The 20,192-nt window shown below is 42.1% G+C and overlaps 1 protein-coding gene across 1 annotated transcript in view; it reads right to left on the bottom strand.

Moving 5' to 3' along the window:
* The window catches only part of PRUNE2 (prune homolog 2 with BCH domain), a 140,930-nt gene extending 124,073 nt beyond the window's left edge, over positions 1–16,857 (bottom strand). Inside the window, exon 1 of the mRNA XM_069880837.1 lies at positions 16,786–16,857. Within this exon, the coding sequence (XP_069736938.1) occupies positions 16,786–16,821 (36 nt within the window). The 5' untranslated portion in view covers positions 16,822–16,857. The remainder of the gene's footprint in view (positions 1–16,785) is intronic.
* Between the last annotated feature and the right edge of the window lie 3,335 nt (positions 16,858–20,192).

Raw genomic sequence — 20,192 nt, 5'->3', positions numbered from 1 at the left:
AAAAGAACAGTATTTCTAATACCTATGAAAGAAAAGATGCCAAACAGATTGGCCTTATTCAGTAAGGTCTCCACCCTCATCACCTTAGGAATCTTCTTGCACATCTCAACAATTTCCAGAAGAAACCTCCCTGGAGATCAGTGGGAAATATAATACACTGCATCCTTTTGCATCACTAGAGCCTTACACCATGTATATGAGTGCATGTACGTGCATGCACATGCACAAAATGCAGACACTATCTCTTGGCTGGTTCAGAGGGATTTCAGAAATAGTCCTCAGCCTTGCACTATGGTCAGGTTTAGGTGCTTAAGGCAGAGAACTCTGCTCAGGGACTCTCTAGTCCATTAACCCACTTGCACAGAGAGTGGGTTAGTGTTTCTCTCTGCCCGCAAGAGTAACAGACAGTTTGAGCACAGAAACAACTGAACTAGATGTAAGTGGCATTTTAACAATATGGGTTAAATGAAAACTGTGTTTACACCTTCCTTCCACTTTCGTCTACCTTGGTTTCTATTGTTTTGCTAACATATATGTTTTCTACCTAAAGCATCTATGTAATCACTTTTGAAACATTAAAATCGAAACCTGTACTTCATAACTGGTCTCATGTTCTCACATGCAATATATCTTTAACAGACATTTTCATATGCCTGAGAGAGATGTTGATAGGAATGGTTGGACTTGATGATCCGGTGGGTCTCTTCCAACCTGGTTATTCTATGATTTATCTTACAGTGACTAGAATGCAATATTATATCACTTTTTAAGCTTTCAAATTGGACAGAACATGTCAGATTAGTACTCCAGCCGTAACTTCTGCTATTGTACCACGGAGCTGCTTCCTCTGTTCGAAAACGCTATGAAATACTGATGTTTTTTTCCTGCTTCTGCCACAAGCCTAGCACTTCTTAAGCAGAATTTCTTGTCCCTTGATTACCTATGAGCTTCATTTGTATAATCACTTCTGATTTATGGAAGCAAGGAGGAGATTCTGCTCTTACAGACTGATCTTAATTCAGTATCAGTAATTACTATCTGGTTGGGAGAGAAGCACCTAGATTTTAAACACTTTTTAAAATGGCAGCTAAGCTGCTTTTTCCACAACATCATCAAACAATACAATTCTAAGCTCTGAAAATCAAAATGTGCAAAGAATTACAATGAATATCTAACTAGCTTAAAAGATAAGTGATTAAGCACTCAGTTAACAATGGAGGATATATGTAATTAAGCAGGCTATAAAGTTTCAGAATGTAATTTCACACCTTGTTTAGCATCCTTGCTTATTTTCCAGAGCAGCAAAATGCAAAAAGAAATAATGTCAGAGGCAGACAGGATGAACTGTCTGGTTATCTAGCAAAGGATAGCATTTTTTAAGGTAGAACAGTTCATAAACAATCATATGTGAACAGCTAATTTATCCTAAACATTGTAAGATACTCAAAAAAATTAATCTGTACCTCACTGGCTGGCACAGTAGGAATCACAGAATCACTAGGTTGGAAAAGACCTACTGGATCATTGAGTCCAACCATTCCTATCAATCACTAAACCATGCCCCTTAGCACCTCGTCCACCTGTGCCTTAAACACCTCCAGGGATGGTGACTCAACCACCTCCCTGGGCAGCCTGTTCCAGTGCCCAATGACCCTTTCTGTGAAAATTTTTTTCCTGATGTCAAGCCTGAACCTCCCCTGGTGGAGCTTGAGGCCATTCCCTCTTGCCCTGTCCCCTGTCACTTGGGAGGAGGCCAGCTCCCTCCTCTCCACAACCTCTTGTCAGGTAGTTGTAGAGAGCAATAAGGTTTCCTCTCAGCCTTCTCTTCTCCAGGATAAACAACCCCAGCTCTCTCAGCCACTCCTTGTAAGACTTGTTCTCCAGCCCCTCACCAGCTTCGTCGCTCTTCTCTGGACTCGCTCCAGAGCCTCAACATCTATTAACTCCATTTACCACCACTCTCTGGGCCCGGCCATCCAACCAGTTTTCCACCCAGGAGAGTGTGCGCCTGTCCAGGCCAGAGGCCGACAGTTTTCTAAGCAGAATGCTGTGAGAAACTGTGTCAAAGGCTTTACTGAAGTCCAAGAAGACTAAATCCAGAGCCTTTCCCTCGTCCAGTAGGTGAGTCAATTTGTCATAGAAGGCAATTGGGTTAGCTTGGCAAGACCTGCCTTTTGTGAACCCATGTTGACTGGGCCAGATCACCTTGATCCCTTGCATGTGCTTCATGATAGCACTCAAGATCACCTGTTCCATGACTTTCCCTGGCACTGAGGTCAGACTGACAGGCTTGTAGTTCCCTGGATCCTCCCTGCGACCCTTCTTGTAGATGGGTATAACATCAGCCAGCCTCCAGTCAAGTGGAACTTCCCCAGTCAGCCAAGACTGCTGAAAGACAATGGAAAGGGGTTTGGCCAGCACATCCGCCAGCTCTTCAATACTCTTGGGTGGATCCCATCTGGCCCCATAGACTTGTGGGTGTCTAGCTGGGCAAGCAAGTCCTAATCGCCTCCTCTTGGATCATGGGAGCTTTGTTCTGCTCCTCTGACTCCTGAGTGTATACACACAGGGAACAATTTTCCTTACTATTATAGACTGAGGCAAAGAAGGCATTAAGTACCTCAGCCTTTTCCTGATCCCCTGTCACTGTTGTTCCATCTGCATCCAATTGGGACTGAATATTCTCCCTAGTCCTCCTTTTATTGTTAATGTATTTATAGAAAGATTTTTTTTGTTATCTTTCACAGACTTTGCCAATCTGATTTCTAGTTGGGCCTTATGCCCTCCTGATTTTTTCTCTGCACGATCACACTTCCTCCCTGTAGTCCACCCAAGATGCCTGTCTCTTCTTCCAAAGCTCATAGATATTCCTCTTCTTTTTGATGTCTCTCAAGATATCCCTACTCAACCAAGCTGGTTTTTTCCCCCGCCAGCTCCTTTTCCGGAATATGGGGACAGCTTGCTCCTGAGCTGCTAGGATTTCCTTTTTCAAGAGCACCCATCCTTCACAGGCTCCCTTGCCCTTAAGGACTGCCTCCCATGGGACTTTGCCAACCACCCTTCTGAACAGTCCAAAGCCTGCCCTCTGGAAGTTTAATGCTACTGTCCTGCTAACGACGCTCTTCACCTCACCTAGAACTGAAAAACGTATCATCTCATGATCGCTTTGTCCCAGGTGTCCTCCAACCGTCACATCCCCCACAAGGCCTTCTCTGTTCACAAACAGCAGGTCCAGGAGGGCACCTTCCCTTGTTGGCTCACTCTCTAGTTGTGTGAGGAAGTTGTCTTCCACGCACTTCAGGAACCTCCTAGACTCCTTCCTTTCTGCTGTATTGTACTTCCAGTAGATATCCACAAGACTGAAGTCTCCCACGAGGACAAGAGGTAGTGACGTTGAGATTACCCATAGTTGTTTATACATGAGCTCATCAGCTGCTTCTTCTTGGCTGGGTGGTCTATAACAGACTCCCATCACAATATCTGCCTTCTTGTGGGCTCCTCTGATTTTAACCCACAGGCACTTGATCCTGTCATCACCATAATCAAGCTCAAGGGTATCAAAGCACTCTCTAACATAGAAGGCTACCCTGCCTCCTCTCCTACCCTTCATGTCCCACCTGAAGAGTTTATACCCCACCATAGCTGCACTCCAGTTATACAAGTCGTCCCACCACACTTCCATGATGGCAATGACATCCTAGTCTCCTTGCCCTACAACAGCTTCCAACTTCTCCTGCTTCTTGCTCATGCTGTGTGCACTGGTGTAAATGAACTTCAGCTGGGCTGTCAAACTTTCAGCCCTCATAAAAGGAATAGTGTTCATTCCCAATTGACTGGTCCTTGGAATATATAACCCTTCAGTGCCAGTTTCATTCTTTCTGTCACCAGATGTACCCGCCCCCACTCACACTGTGGTGATATACTGGTAGTCCTTGCCAGCACACCATCTTTCAGGCACTAGAGTTCCACTTCCAGGCTCACTCCCGACTAGCCTGGCCTCACCCCCCTCCCCCTTCACATCTAGTTTAAAGTTCTATTTATGAGCCTAGCTAGATTTTTAGTAAGGACTTCAGTCCCTCTAGGAGACAAGCATGCCCCATCCCTACTAAGGAAGCCTGGAGGTGGGTGGGCCACTCCATGATCAAAGAACCCAAAGCTTCTTTCCTCACACCAGGCTCGGAGCCAGGTATTAATCAAGTGAATCTTTTTGACCTCTTGCTCCTCATTCCTTAGGGTTGGAATGGAGCTAAACACTACTTGTGCCCCAGAGCCCTCCATTGTTCTCCCCAGAGCCCTGAAGTCTCTCTTAATGGCTTTCAGCTTTCTGCACTGCTTTCTGCACTGTGTGTCATCATTGTCAATCTGAAGTACTACCAGAGGGTAATAATCTGTCTCTTTGACCAAGGAAGGAAGTTTTCTAGTTACGACCTTCACTGATGCCCCCAGTAAACAGCAGACCTCCTTGTGGAGCGGGTCCAGTCTGCAGATGGGTCCCTCTGTTCCTTTTGGAAGGGAATCCCCTAAGACAATCACTCTCCTCTTCTTTTTTATGGAGGAAGTTTTTATGGTTGTTTGAGGATGGCGCAGCCTAGGGAATGTTTCTAGGCTGCGGGAGCCGTCCTCTTCATCCTTGGGGATGGATTCCACTTGCAGTGCTTCACATTTATTCTTCAGGGGAATCTGGGGGTTTGTTGTTTGAGTGGGGACAGCAGGTTTCCTGTGCTGGGCAGGAACTTGCTGCCATTCTCCATCTCTTGTTCCCCCAGTCTCTCAGTTGGCAGGTGGGTGGTGCTCAGCCACACTGGCTCCGGCAGCCTGCTGAGTTTGTGAGAGTACAACAAACTGCAAGATTACAAACACTCATAGTCAATCACAAAGTGCTTACACTACAGCGTGCTAAAACTGTTGAAATTAGTTGTGAGCAATTTATTGCTAGTTTCACACACATTAATGTATATGACCCTGCTCCTAAAAGCCACATGGAATATCAGGGCTCTGACTACCACATATCCTACTAGCAGGAAAGGAGAGAGAGAGCAGAGAGTAAAGAGAGAAAGAAGGAAAAAGAAAATAAATTAAAGATATAAATAAAGATCTCATCGCTTTTCCCTCTTTGGAAGCTATGAAGTTATGGAGAAAAGGAATCGAGAAGGTAAATTCACCTTTGTATTGCTGTCTGAATTAAAAGAGAGCATTTTTACATTTAGTGTTCCATTTTAGCACACTGAAACCAATCTCTTCTGCTTTTCTCAGTATATAATAGTACGAGAACTGGCATTGTAACACAAAGCAGAATTTTAATTCCCAAGCTATTAGAAAAGTTGCAAGGCATTTGACAACAAGAACAAAATCTCGATTAAGTTCTACAAGACTGGGGAGGAGGAGGCGTTGGAGGAGCACACAGGGGTAACTAGTAGAAAGCCTGGACGTTTTCTCAGGTAATGGTTTCTTCCACCATAGACAATTTGGTGAAGAGATACATTCAAATTATTCTATAAGGGGACAGATACAGAACACAGAAGTGGCATACAAACTGTTCCCATTACAAGTAAGCCGTATACTTTAACTTGCTCTGTTTTCAAGAAATAAGATCTCAGTATTTTCAGTCAGGCAGACTTCACAGTGTTCTTCATACAGACCTAAACTTAACTAAAAATATCTCTTAAGTTTGTTTTCCCTATCAACTCTAATTTGTTTTTATTTAGAATCTCTAAATGAATTGTCTGTTCAGACCATAAGATTGTAAAAGGTCCAATTCTTTGGAGGCCAAGGTGAGGTGGGGATGAGGAAGGATTAGGTTGATTGCTGGTTTGCTTTGGTTTGTTTTTCTTTTAAATGAAAGTTCACCACTTTGATATTGAGACACTGTCACAAAAGCTTTGCAAAACAGATCAAGCAAACGACTCCAGTCTTAGAAATCCTTCTTCCACTGTGTAAAACCTGCCACTTGAAAACTGCAATGATTTTTAGCGGTGAACAAATAGCTGCTAAGATCAGATCACTCAACTAATTTTCACATGCGACCTAAACCAGGGTATGAGTCCATGGAGACAAAAGACTAGAACTCCAATATGTACCACCCTCTCATCCCTGGAATGAATGCTTTAATGTACAATTATGCCACCCTTCCAAATTAAAAATGAAGTCACTGTCTTGTTCTTCCTATGACTACCAATGCTGAAGTTATAGTGTGCATCAAATTCTCAAGGGAGGGAACAAACTCCACATAGTAGCATGGAACTGTATTTATATCACAGAACCACAGAACAACCAGGTTGGAAGAGACCCACCGGATCATCGCGTCCAACCGTTCCTATCAAACACTAAACCATATCCCTCAGCACCTCGTCCACCCGTGCCTTAAACACCTCCAGGGAAGGTGACTCAACCACCTCCCTGGGCAGCCTGTTCCAGTGCCCAATGACCCTTTGAGTTTATGTAGCTGGGCCCTCAAAACACACAGAAAGCACAGAAATTAACAGAGCCATCCCATGCCTCTTCCTCTCATATACAAAACAACTTTTATGTAAAAAATAGCCAAGATGCCCCATTTTAAAGCTGGCTGCAGCAACTTCACAGTTTATCTATCATTAGCCACTACAGATCCATCACATTACAAAGAGATAAATGCAGATATTTCCCTGAGGAGTGGCAGAGAGGAAGTATACGATCTCTTACCACAGACTATGCCTCAGTGATACAATTCAGCCTATTGAAGGAGAAATTAATTATGAACAAAAAAAAAAAAATCCGTAATTCACGTAAACTTGAATTACAGTATTTTTGCTAGTGAAAAAATTACCATAGCTACTATCTCAACTAGGTCAACTGAAAGGACAGTTAAGTCCACCTTTTCAAAAGGGCAAAGTTTTGTTTGTTTTCTATACTAAAGTTATTTCAATTGAATTGGTAATTTACATTTTGATGCTCGCTGAATTTAAAGACCAAAAACTCTAAGCAACACAGAAACAAATTGAAAAACAGAGGTCAGAAGTGAAACAGTATCTTTAAAATCATGTCTGGCCTTTTAACTCGATGAAGTTATTCACTTCAAACATGAATAAATAAACATGCAGGAACTTGCCAGGCTAACATTTCCAAGGTTTCATATAGACCTATCTCTCTTAAAAACACAACACACAGGTACATCATGTAAAGCCACTTGTTCTTCTGTGTAACGTGAATGCTTAGGATACAGACTCAAACTGATTTCTCTGCAAGAAACTGGTTAAGCTTACATGAAACTTCCACGGACCATATACACAGATTGTCAAAAGTAGTGGTACACATTTCCAGCAAGTTAAGCTACCATTGCACTCCACCTGACTCAGCTGTAATCCAGCCAGGCCTGCAAATGACTTTGAGTGTTAAAATCTTCGCTAAGCGAAAGAAAGGCTGCTGAATCAATAAACTGATAATTTGCCAACTGTCTATATTTAGAAGAGACTGTCCCTCTGAGTGTTTAAGTATTTACCATTTATTGCTACTTCAAAGAGTAAAATACATTCCAAATGAAGCAATTCTGCTTCTGATTTTTTTTTTTTTTAGAAAAGGCAAAGTCAAAAGAATAGATTCTTTCTTTCCTCCTGTTCCACTGACGGCAGAACAGTGCACAAGGTTCACCAGTCAGGATTCTATGTCTCCAGTTATTTCCATGAGTTATAGAAGTATGGTGGTATCTGAAGAAACAACTCAGAGGTTCCTTATCAATGCATCTTTGCTCAGGATTTTCTAATCACTGTTTTACAAAAGCAAGAAAGTATTTATTAAGTATAATAATTCTTACACTCTGTATAAAAATGTAGCATAATAAGATTAACCTTAGGGAAAAGGTCACTTCAGCATGATCATCTGTCACTGAACCAAAGGCTGGTTGGGTGACTAACTTGGTCCCTAAGTGTCTGGCACTGTATGCACAGTGATTTCCACACAGAAAACTAAAGCAGAATCAAAACTGTCAATTACCAAAAAAGACATAAATACAACTATTGCTATAAAAATAGAGCAAAATAAAAATTTACTGAATAGTATAAACAGGCAAATCCTGTCAGGTATACTGCAAAACCTCATTATGGTCTGACAGAAGTTGATGTAAGGAGGCTCAAGACTAATAAATTGAGGCTAGAGGGGAATGTACAAAAGCAGATTATGTCTGTGCTAGACAGAACTGAGCCAGTGCATTAGGTCTATTAGGTCTATTACACATCGTTCAGTTACTGTCAAATGATACAGTAAACAAGGAAAGAGAACCATCTGACATCATGCAGGCGTCATTGTTCTCTGAAATGTTCCTAACCTTTCCAGTCTTTGTCCTCTACCCTCACTGTGCTGCAATCCATTTGCATCTCATTAGAACAGGTGATATCATTCCAGTTGTTAGGGACCTGTCTAACTTGCTGGCACCAGGCTCTCTTCTTGGGAGAAAAAGAATATAACACGTATCTTATCTAGTCATTTAAACTCTGACCCTGTTCTTCCTAAAGTCACCAGGCTAGCACACAAGACTTCAGAGCTGTTCCAGTCCTGTTCCCTGCATACTGAAATCCCACACCTTCTCCTCACTTCCTGGAATAAGATCACTATACTCTCCGAATCGTTACGGCTAAAGCTGAGCTTTCATTCCCTTTCCTTTTACTGCACCTCTCTCACAGGGACATATATAACAGATATCTAGGGACTAACAAAACCATCCCACCCATCACTGCAGCCTGTAGTCTTGACATCGTGTTCACTTTAGACACATACATCCTGCCCATTCCAAAATCCCACAGTTCATAGGGTGTTTTTTCCCTTATTAAACTCCCCAATCTACCCTCAGAAATAATACTCTGGCTATCATTACTTGATGGTTTAATCATCTAAGCATTATTTGTCTTCAGCAGAGGTAACCTAGTAGGTTTCAGAACTGTACTATGGAAAATCTTCCCCTAGTCTGTAGCTCCGACCCTGCCTCATTGGCTCTGTCCATACATGCCTCTCCAAGCTCTCCTTGCTCCAAAACATTAAATAAAATCCTATACTATATTTTGTAACTGTTTCCAACCTTCGTCTGCTTCATTTATCATCTCCTAGTCAATAACAAAATGTTAACTTTTATCTCCAGCTGGTCAATAGCAGAGGAATAGAAAAAGTATTTAAAGCTTCTAATTTCCTCCTATGCTGCCCGTGTATTCTTAAAGACATGTTTCCAAAATTCCCCATCTTCCTTCTTCTGTCTCCTATTTAGAGACTCCCTTTACCAAAATGCTAACAAATAGGTTATGATACACAAATGTATACCTGTTACCACCCTACTACTACTTTAGATTCACCTGTTTCCTCCTACCTTTCCCAATTTACTTTACAGGCTCTTTAAGAAACAGATTGAATAGATTTTTTAAATGAAGTATTTGCATAACATTTAGCACAATTGCAATTGAATTGGTAATTTCCATTTTGATGCTTGCTAAAGACCAAAAACTCTAAGCAACACAGAAACAAATAGAAAAACAGAGGCCAGAAGTGAAACAGTGTCTTTAAAATCATGTCTAGCCTTTTAACTCGATGAAGTTACTCACTTCAAACACGTATGAATAAACACAGAGGAACCTGCCAGGCTAATGTTTCCAAGGTTTCATATAAACCTAAATCTCTTAAAAGCAGAACACACAGATACATCACATAAAGCCACTTGCTCTTCTGAGAATGTAAATGCTTAGGATACAGACTCAAACAGATCTATCTGCAAGAAAACTAGTTAAACCTACATGAAAATTCTGTGGACTGCATATATAGATTGTCAAAAAATAGTGGTACACTACAGCAGTGATACCACAGTAGCACACTTAAATAATAGTATGGATGGCATGATACCCTAGTATGCTGATATATACTGCACTAAAATGCCTTTGGAATTTATTTCTGAGTAGAACAAAGTATAAATTATGGCTCCTACACATGCAATGATTCAAAACCCAAAAAGTTATTCAGGATGGAATTTGGTTTAATTTTGATGAAGCTGATGTACTCCACCTTCTCCAACGGAAAATTCACCAAGATGTGCTTTATTTGCCCACTTCCTCTCCTTGTGTGTGTGTGTTTGCGAAGAGGGTGAAAAATCACTCCACCAGAGGCTGATGAAAGGCAAGCTATGCAAGCTACCATTTTCAAATGTTATTTTTGTCCTCCAAAACTAAGAAAATCCATAGGGGAGACCTCTGCTTCTTATATATGTTTGTAGTGTGTACGACTTTAGTGGAACGGTAAAAGGCTATTAAAAAACCCAACATATTTTCCTTACAACTGTCAGTTGTTTTTTAAAGTACTTCTTCATATGTTTATACAATTCACGTTTTATTTTGCTTTCAGGGAGGACCTTTCTCTCCTTTCTCTGGAAAAGTGATCTCCCAGCTATAAGACCTCATTTTCAGGAAATATTCTCTTGCAGCCTCTGCTATTTTGCAATTTCTTATTTATACCTATGTACCTGAACAAATGATTGTTTCTTTACATTCCCTTTAGTACACCATAGATCCAGGCTGCTTTCACATCTCAGCTCAGCAGCAATTTAATCAAGTTTTATGTCTTGTTCATTTTTATTCCTTGGAAGTAAATTCTTTAAATCATTCTGCTATGATTCTCCGCATTCTTCTTCTAGTTAAGAAATATTCATATTTGGGTATATGGTACCCAAAAAAAGATGGAAGCATTCCAGTTATAACTGCGTAATGATGATATAAAAAGCACAGAATAAGTTTATAGGATATAACTGTCCCTAATAAAGATACGTATGTGTATCTATAAACACACAAAAGACTCTTACTGCCTTACTACAGTATATGAAGGCTTTATTCCAAAACTGCATTCCAAAATTCCCTACAAGCATGTCTTATTTGCATTACAGTGACACACTCATCTTCATCTTCCTATTCTCATGCTCTCAGACTTTCTTCCTCATATTGAGTGTATATTTGGAATTATGCTTCAATAAAATTTCTCAAAATACTTTTCTAATCACTCATTTCTGTAAGTCCCTCAATATTACTGTATCTGCTCAGCACATCTCACAACTATTCTTTGTTTAAATATTTATCTCAGAATTACATTAATGCAATGTTTACTCTTTTTTTTCCACATTACTAATGAACCGTGACTCTGAAGTTCCTGCTGCAGAGGTTTCTTCTGACTGGTTTAAGGAACAAAAGGTTAATCAGCTGTAAGACTCTGATTCTGCATCATTTTTAGGTGCAGGTACAACTTACACACATGAGTTTTCTGACTGAAGTGAACTACTCATACTCTTTATACTATGCATACTGTAAGTGCCCAGCCAAATGGAGTCCTGTCCTCTGCTACTGGATTAATGCAAAGAAAATAGATGAGAGGGTAAAACTTGATTCCTTGTCTCAATGCTTGAAAGCTTTCATACTCTTCCAAGTTCAGCAATTTCTGGGAAAACAACTTCTCCACTCCTGTAATGTCTTTCACTTCCAATAAAGCCACCACTTTTACCCAGTTAAATCAAATATTATTTTCAAAGTAACCACTGCCTATCATTGAGAACAAACTCCAGACAGGCAAATAAAAGGCAATACACATAAACACGTAAGTGACTCAGCTTATTTTGAAACTGTGGTCACATAAATCTGCTCCAGTCATGCCATCACCATTAACTGTTCTTTGAACTTCTTTGCCTCAGAAACAAGTACAACATTCATTTCTCATATCTATCAAAGCAATACCATGGAAGCCTTTTTATTATTCTCAAGGGCATCTCCCTGGCCATAGACCTGGACCTCACTTTGGAAAATATCCAGTCACATAGTTCAATTTTTGTCTAGGCGCACCTCTCCAGGGGCTTTGTTCTCCATTTGCCCAGTGTATTACTCTCTCGAGTGTAACATGGATCTAGCTACAGTCTCTTTTCTTACAGCAACAAGGGATTAAAATAACTTCAGTTTTTAAGGGCTTTGAGTCTTTGTTGTTTGGGGTTTTTTTCCCAAACACTGTTAACTGCTGAAAATGACACAGCATTTAGAAAGATTATTTCCCCAGCTAATTTGCTATTCTCTGCAGAGGGAGGACCATCTTTCAATTGCTAGTCCTAAGCAGTTTGCTGCAGTATGTGGATATCTCAGTATCATCTATGCATTAAGCTCTTTCCAGGGCTCATTCTGTCCTCTTTGACTTCCCTGAAGCCAGCATATGAAGCATTAGGCTCTCCATTAAGCATAGACATAAAGCCAAGGAAAAGTACTGGCTGGCAGCCCTTGTCTCAGCATCTCTCAGGGGGAATTCTGTCAATTTTTTGAGTTTTATTCTTTTCAATTCTCACAGCTTCTCTCTTGACAGACTCCCTTGATTTAACTTCTCACAATCATTCACGTTCACTGCAAACAGCCTGAAGCACATGAGATTACTTAAAAAATACCAAATTTAACTAACTCATGCACCATGCAGTATTTCACGTGAGAAAAATTACTAAAAAATAATTTCTGAAATTTTTCTTCTCAATTTAAGTGCCTTTGACATTTCGATAATCACTCTGATAATAATTCTGAAGTTGCCCCACTGAAGCCTTTAACTTTTTATTTTTCTAATTAAACTTTACAAAATTATATATTGACTCATCAGTCACTCGTCCCCCCCTCGAGAACTTAGCTGTTCCTGAAAGAGTCTAACACAGAGAGAGATTTTATTGCCACCAAACATATGAATAACTTAATATATTGGGGAAAAGACAGCAAGGATTTTTGAAGTGTGACATTTTTGTACAAGTCTTTTAAATGTTTTGAATATTTCAACAAGCATGTAGAGAAGGACAAGCAGGACAATGGATTGTACTTAAGTCTCAGAAAATATCATTGAAAAGTTTCCTAGAGGCTAGTAAAAAACCCTAAATTATCAAAGAAAAAGGGAGCATGATCTCTCTTGGAATAACAAAGAACTAAAAGTTATGAAACAAAGGGTAGGAACAAATGCTTTGTTTTCACAGTGAATGAAAAATATTTGTGAAGGATTCTCCACAGTGGTATCTGCAGGGATATGTGCTGTTCTTCACATGCATAAATAATAAATAATATTACTTCCAGTAGAACAGGCAGGCAAATAAAGACAAAAGCCGCAGACAATACCAGATTATCCAGAGAGTCAAATCTAAAACCGGCTGCAAAACCTGCAGAAAGGACTCATGACATTGAGGGACTAAGTAATAAATAGTAAATGGAAATGAGAGTGAAGAAGTGCAGACTAGGGAAAATGTGAGGTAACAACCCCACCTCCATTTTTTAACTAAATTCACATACCATATACAGTCAGAGAGGCTTCAACGCAGCAAAAATATCTTGTATTCATTTTAAATCATACTCTGAAAGCATTGGAAAAATGCTTTCTGACAGCAAAATACAGTAAGAATAGAAAATAAGTAGAATGGCAAGAAAATGAAATGTTCTTCTACTACTGCCTAAGCCCTTTAGGTATGCATGCCTTGAATGCAGCAGGCAGTTCTGGGCTCCACAACATTCGAAGGATTAATAAAATTACAAAGCCTTCAGAGAGAGAATGCAGGGATGAGCACAGTGACAGAACAGTGCTTATAAGAAGGGGTAATAGAAAACTTCAGCTCAGAAAGGTTTGGGAAAAGAGCAGGGGCATGTGGTAATACTTAACTAAACCTCACAGAGACAGTGAACATAAAATACTCATTCACAGCATAAGAACCATAGAACGCCCATTAAAATTGTCAGACAGATGGTTTAAAACAAACAAACAGGGATATTGCCCCACTCATGCAGAGCATATGATAAAATTGTAGAATTCACTGTCTCAGGGATTTTGTGGAAGCCAAAGTATAAGTTGATTTAAAGAATAAAAAACCAAACCAAAATATAGCCAAATTTATAGAAGAGGGCTCAAGCTGTGGCTAACACAGTAGTTCAGATAGATATTTTCATCTAAGCTTTTAGCACCTGATCAGCAGTGCCGTATATTCCACCACTTACAATCCTCCCTTAGCAACGACAGAATGCTGGTTTAGAAAGACCTTTGGTCTCACCTAGTCTCACCTATTCTTGCAGGATTACTAGACTTAGGGAATACTAGAGAAAAACCTGCAGGAATGAACCATAAATGCCAAAAAATGTCAATACACCATCTTTTGCATTCTGTCATGTTTTTTTAACATTCGTCCCCATTGGTTTTACATAGATTATATATAACAATTTTAGAAATTGGTACTGAAAATCACTGAAAAATGTTCTATGACTATGTAACAGCTAAGAAAAGCAAAATTCATTGTTCTTAAAGAATAGCCTAATGGAGATTTTATTACTAATAGATAAAACACAGAGAATTTTCCTCTCTAACAATCAATGGAGGTACACAATACATGGGTGTCTGAAAACAAAAATTTTCCAAGTCCTTCGTATGGCATACTCCAAGGCTACAATCTGCTTCATGTGGAGAAACAGCCCTGATTGAAATTGTGGCTGGAGCCAGACCCAAATGAATGATGAAGCACTTGCAGTAATAGGTTCTCCTGCAGAGTCTGGAGCGATTGTTCTTCTGGAGCTATTGTTCATGTGAAAAGAAAATTTTCGTTAACTCATGCTGCGTAGTACTCACACAGCCAGTGTACTGTAATCAGTTTAACTTAACGAGATTACCTATGATGTGAAGCACTGGCGCTACAAGACTAGCATCATCAGGCCTCTGAGATACAACTGCAGGGCTTTATTGTCTTCCACAGACAACACTGCAGTAGCACAGAAACACAGAGCATCTTGTCAGTTCTGAGCCTCCACCTGTTTACCTGAACAGCTTCACCTTATATCAGTAGCAAAACAAACACAGACCCCTGCTGGCCCTCGATTCAGCCTATGGCTACCTTCTATCAGCAGGGAAAAATTCCCCCCAAAAGGCTTGACCAAGCAGGAAGGAAAACACATCAGCCATCTGATTTGCAGAATGCGCATCTTCAGTTACTGTGGGTTACCTTCTGTCGTACAAAGTGAATTAGCAAACTGAAGCCAAAGTGTATGATTTATAAATCTGTTCCGAACCAGACACGCTCGTGCTCAGATGCTTCCTCCCCAGCCATGCTCAGCTGACATGATCATACTATGAAACATCACAGTCAAAAAGACACTCCCTCCCGCAATACTCCTGTAGAGATCCACTCCAAAACATGCATTTTTCTCCCATGGTTCAGAAGGAACAAAGAAAAGTCTAAACTTCTTTTGAAAACTCACACTGCAGAAACAGAAAGGGCTACTGTTCAGTTGCTGTGCTCTGTTTCATATAAATTAAAGAAATAACATTACTGATTCTTGATGAGTCTCTTCAGATTATAGAACTTCTTTCTGATGATTAACAGCTTCTTAGAAAGATCATGCAGGATTTGCTTTTAGCAGTAAAATCAAGCTGGTCTTACTGCTTGCCATTTACAAGTGTTGCAGTGGGGACTCCTACCATAACACAACTTGAGTCTATAAACATTAAGTACGGCCACCCTTGATGTACTTGTACAGGAAACGTCAAAACCAAGTCTTCTGTTCAAATGTTACAATACGTGAAATCCCGATCTGAAAATGTATTAACTATTTCTAACTGCACCATGCAGCATCTAACAGGGCTACCAAAGTTCAGACTGTTTACATGAAAACATAAGAGAAACACTACAAACTCTTAAAAATACATACACAAACTACTTAGCTGGCAAGTGGCCAATATGACACACCTCATGTTTGTGCTTAACATCTGTCAACACGGGAGCCAGCAATGGATTCATTTTCTATTTTGCCAGTCCTCTAAAAAACCTGCCTTCTCTGATTTCCAACACGTGCATGAAAACAAAAAACAGCATAACAAACTACCCTTTACAAATCATTACATATAGGGAATGGTGTCCATCAGACAAAGAGGACCTTGGTTCGCTTGAGACTGCTCACTCATAACAGGTCTATGAAATAGGGAAGGCTCAATATTTCTAATCATCAACAATGACGGTTACATTTAGTTATCTACAGCAACTCTCCAAAGGGTGGGGAGGGGACCCTCCAAGCATATAGATCCCAAGCGCCCAAAAAGACAGCAGCTGTAGAATTTTTTTTTTTTTACTAATCCATTAATAGTCCTATAACTGAACATACTTCTCCAAGCTGGGACAGGTAGCCAGAGTGCACTGCTGCCCTTGGACCTAACAACTGTAAAACTGAGTTCGGCACAGAAAAGTAACTCTCACGACTGGAAACAAGCCGGCCTGGGACCAGCCCAGTCTTAAAAGCATCCTACTTTTGCACTGCACATAAGCGGGGAAAAAAAAGAAGGACAGGCTACCTGGGGACCTGTTACCAGTCAGTGTGCACGAAATAAACGCACTGCAGCTCCAGTACAACCCTACTAGCTGTCATTTACAAACAGGAACTAAACGTCTCCGATTCCTAAAACAATATTAACTACCTACGGCAGACGAGGCACGATTATGTGCTTGATCACCTTTGCGTATTCCCCGGTTATTTATTTATTTATATATATATATATATATTTATATATATATAGGTTTATCTAAATTTATCCCCTACTGCTAGCGATATAAGAGACCGTAGAAATGACGGGTGTTCAGCAACTTCTGCTGTTTTCCCCTCCGTTTAACCGCACAACTTGATGCGCCTGAAAGTACCCAGGAAGGTGCGAACCCCCCGTCCCCGGCTGGTTCGCGCCGCGCCCCGCGGGCAGGAGGCAGCGGAGCGCGGGGAGGGGAGGGTCCGCCCCGCAGGAAGCCCCTGGCCCCCGCCCGCCACCACTCACCAGCCGGGAGCGGGCGCGCCGCACGAACTCCTCCATGCCGCCCGCCGCCCGCAGCGCTCCCGCCGCCCGCGGCCCCGCGACGGACCCCGCCCCGCCCCGCCCCGCGTGACGTCACCGCGCCGCACAGCGGGCCGAGCCCCGGCACCCGCCGCGAGGCCGAGACCGGCGCGGGCGGGCGGGGAGCTGGGTGGCGCCCGCGGGGGCCGCAGCGTTAGGGGGTGGGGATTAGCGCTAGTGGTAGCATTAGGGTGAGGGGTTAGGGTTAGCTTTAGAGTTAGGGCTTAGGTTTAGGGTTCGGGTTTACGGCGTAGGTTTAGGGTTCGATTTAGTGTTAGGCGTTAGAGTTAGGGATTAGAATCATGGAATCACCAGGTTGGAAGAGACCCACCGGATCATCGAGTCCAACCATTCCTATCAGTCACTAAACCATGCCCCTCAGCACTTCGTCCACCCGTGCCTTAAACACCTCCAGGGATGGTGAATCAACCACCTCCCTGGGCAGCCTGTTCCAGTGCCCAATGACCCTGCTGTAGCAAGCTGGATTTTTTTTTTTACCTTCTTTGGCAAAATTTGCTAAAGGGTTGTATATACTTTTTCCATTTTTTGCAAGATCATATTGATTTCTTACTTAGCAAAACATCATGGGAGACAGTACTTAAAGGCAAGGGACCCCCTGAGGACTGGGAGCTCTTCAAAAAGGAAATCCTAGCAGCTCAGGAGAAAGCCATCCCTGTGTTCCGGAAAAAAAGCCAGCAGGGGAAAAAACCAGCTTGGTTGAACGGATAGATCTTGAGTGATATCAAGAAGAGTAGGAATGTTTATGGGCTCTGGAAGAGGGGACAGGCCTCTTGGGTGGACTACAGGAGGGAAGTGAGATTGTGTAGAGAAAAAATCAGAAGGGCTAAGGCTCAGCTAGAAATCAGATTGGTAAAGTCTGTGAAAGATAACAAAAAATCTTTCTATAAATACATAAATAATAAAAGGAGGACTAGGGAGACCATACAGTCCGTATTGGACGCAGAAGGAACAACAGTGACAGGGGACGAGGGAAAGGCTGAGGTACTTAATGCCTTCTTTGCCTCAGTCTTTAATTGTAAATAAAGTCGTTCCATCTGTGTACAAACCCAGGAGCTAGAGGAGCATAATGAGGCTCCCACAATCCAAGAGGAGGTGGTCAGAGCCTTGCTGGCCCAGCTAGACACCCACAAGTCTATGGGGCTGGATGGGATTCATCCAAGGGTATTGAAGGAGCTGGTGGTTGTGCTGGCCAAACCCCTTTCCATCATCTTCCAACAGTCCTGGAAGACTGGGGAAGTCCCACTGGACTGGAGACTGGCTGATGTTGTGCCCATCTACAAGAAGGGTCATAGGGAGGATCCAGGGAACTACAAGCCTGTCAGTCTGACCTCAGTGCTGGGGAAAGTCATGGAGCAGGTGATCTTGAGTGCTATCATGAAGAACATGCAAGAGATCCAGGTTATCAGGCCCAGTCAACATGGGTTCACAAAAGGCAAGTCTTGCCAAACTAACCTGATCGCCTTCTATGACAAAGTGACTCGGCTGCTGGATGAGGGAAAGGCTGTGGATGTGGTCTTCCTGGACTTCAGTAAAGCCTTTGACGCAGTTTCTCACAGCATTCTGCTTGAGAAACTGTCAGCCTCTGGCCTGGACAGGCACACATTCCCCTGGGTGGAAAACTGGTTGGATGCCTGGGCCCAGAGAGTGGTGGTAAATGGTGTGAAATCCAGCTGGAGGCCAGTGACAAGTGGGGTTCCCCAGGGCTCAGTGCTGGGTCCAGCCCTGTTCAATGTCTCTATCAATGACCTGGATGAAGGCATCGAGTGCACCCTTAGCAAGTTTGCGGACGACACGAAGCTGGGTGGAAGTGTTGATCTGCTGGAGGGTAGGGAGGCTCTGCAAAGGGATCTGAACAGGCTGGACCGCTGGGCAGAGTCCAATGGCATGAGGTTTAACAAGGCCAAATGCCGGGTCCTGCACTTGGGGCACAACAACCCTATGCTGTGCTACAGACTAGGAGAAGTCTGTCTAGAAAGCTGCCTGGAGGAGAGGGACCTGGGGGTGTTGGTTGACAGCTGACTGAATATGAGCCAGCAGTGTGCCCAAGATGGCATCTTGGCTTGTATCAGAAATGGTGTGACCAGCAGGTCCAGGGAGGTTATCCTCCCTGTGTACTCGGCACTGGTGAGACCGCTCCTTGAATACTGTGTTCAGTTCAGGGCCCCTCACCACAAGAAGGATGTTGAGGCTCTGGAGCGAGTCCAGAGAAGAGCAGTGAAACTGGTGAGGGGCTGGAGAACAAGTCTTATGAGGAACAGCTGAGAGAGCTGGGGTTGTTTAGCCTGGACAAGAGGAGGCTGAAGGGAGACCTCATTGCTCTCTGCAACTACCTGAAAGGAGATTGTAGAGAGGAGAGTGCTGGCCTCTTCTCCCAAGTGACGGGGAACAGGACAAGAGGGAATGGCCTCAAGCTCCGCCAGGGGAGGTTCAGGCTGGACATTAGGAAAAAAATTTTCACAGAGAGGGTCATTGGGCACTGGCAGAGGCTGCCCAGGGAGGTGGTTGAGTCACCTTCCCTGGAGGTGTTTAAGGCACGGTGGACAAGGTGCTAAGGGGCATGGTTTAGTGTTTGATGGGAATGGTTGGACTTGATGATCCAGTGGGTCTCTTTCAACCTAGTTATTCTATGATTCTGTGATTTCTAGTAGACCTCAACTCTTCATCTCAAATTACACGGCATTTCCTGTATTGCAATACTTCAGTTTCAATTTTAAGTTATAAGTAAGAGAATACGTTGCGCAAAATTTGTAAACCTTCAAGAGGCCAACTTTTCTATAGGATAATGGGAATACCCGAGTTCCAATAGAGTTCTGAAACACACTAATGTTTCTAATGTGTTCAGAAGAATAAATGTTCTGGTACATGTAACAGAATTCATTGTTGTGTAGAACACTGTCATTTACAGGACTTTGCTTCATGTCATTTGCATGGTGCTCCTATTCACTCCAATATTTTAATGATGATTTATCTTTCAGTTTTAAAAGGTTATGATACAGACTGAGGGAGGAGGGATTCGTTTCTCCAGAACACTGGAATAGGAGCGTGTAACTAGCCAGAGCAGTTTGATCATGACAGTAACAGTAGCAGAATCTGTAAGATATCGTGAGAGAATTAACAAATTAAATGAGAGTAAATTGCACTCGCAAGAAAAAAGTTTGTTAATAAGGAAGCAAGAGCTTTTAGTTTTTACAGTAGTATCTTCAATGAGCTGTAAAATAATACACAAGAGAAAAAACTACCAGATCTCATAGCACAGATTTTTTTTAATAATTACCCATTGCCAACTCCTCAATGAGTCACAACTTCATTGGAATAATAAATCTGTACTG

Source organism: Phaenicophaeus curvirostris, chromosome Z, assembly GCF_032191515.1.
Source record: "Phaenicophaeus curvirostris isolate KB17595 chromosome Z, BPBGC_Pcur_1.0, whole genome shotgun sequence".
NCBI lineage: Eukaryota > Metazoa > Chordata > Aves > Cuculiformes > Cuculidae > Phaenicophaeus > Phaenicophaeus curvirostris.
This window is presented reverse-complemented; position numbering and strand designations above follow the sequence as displayed.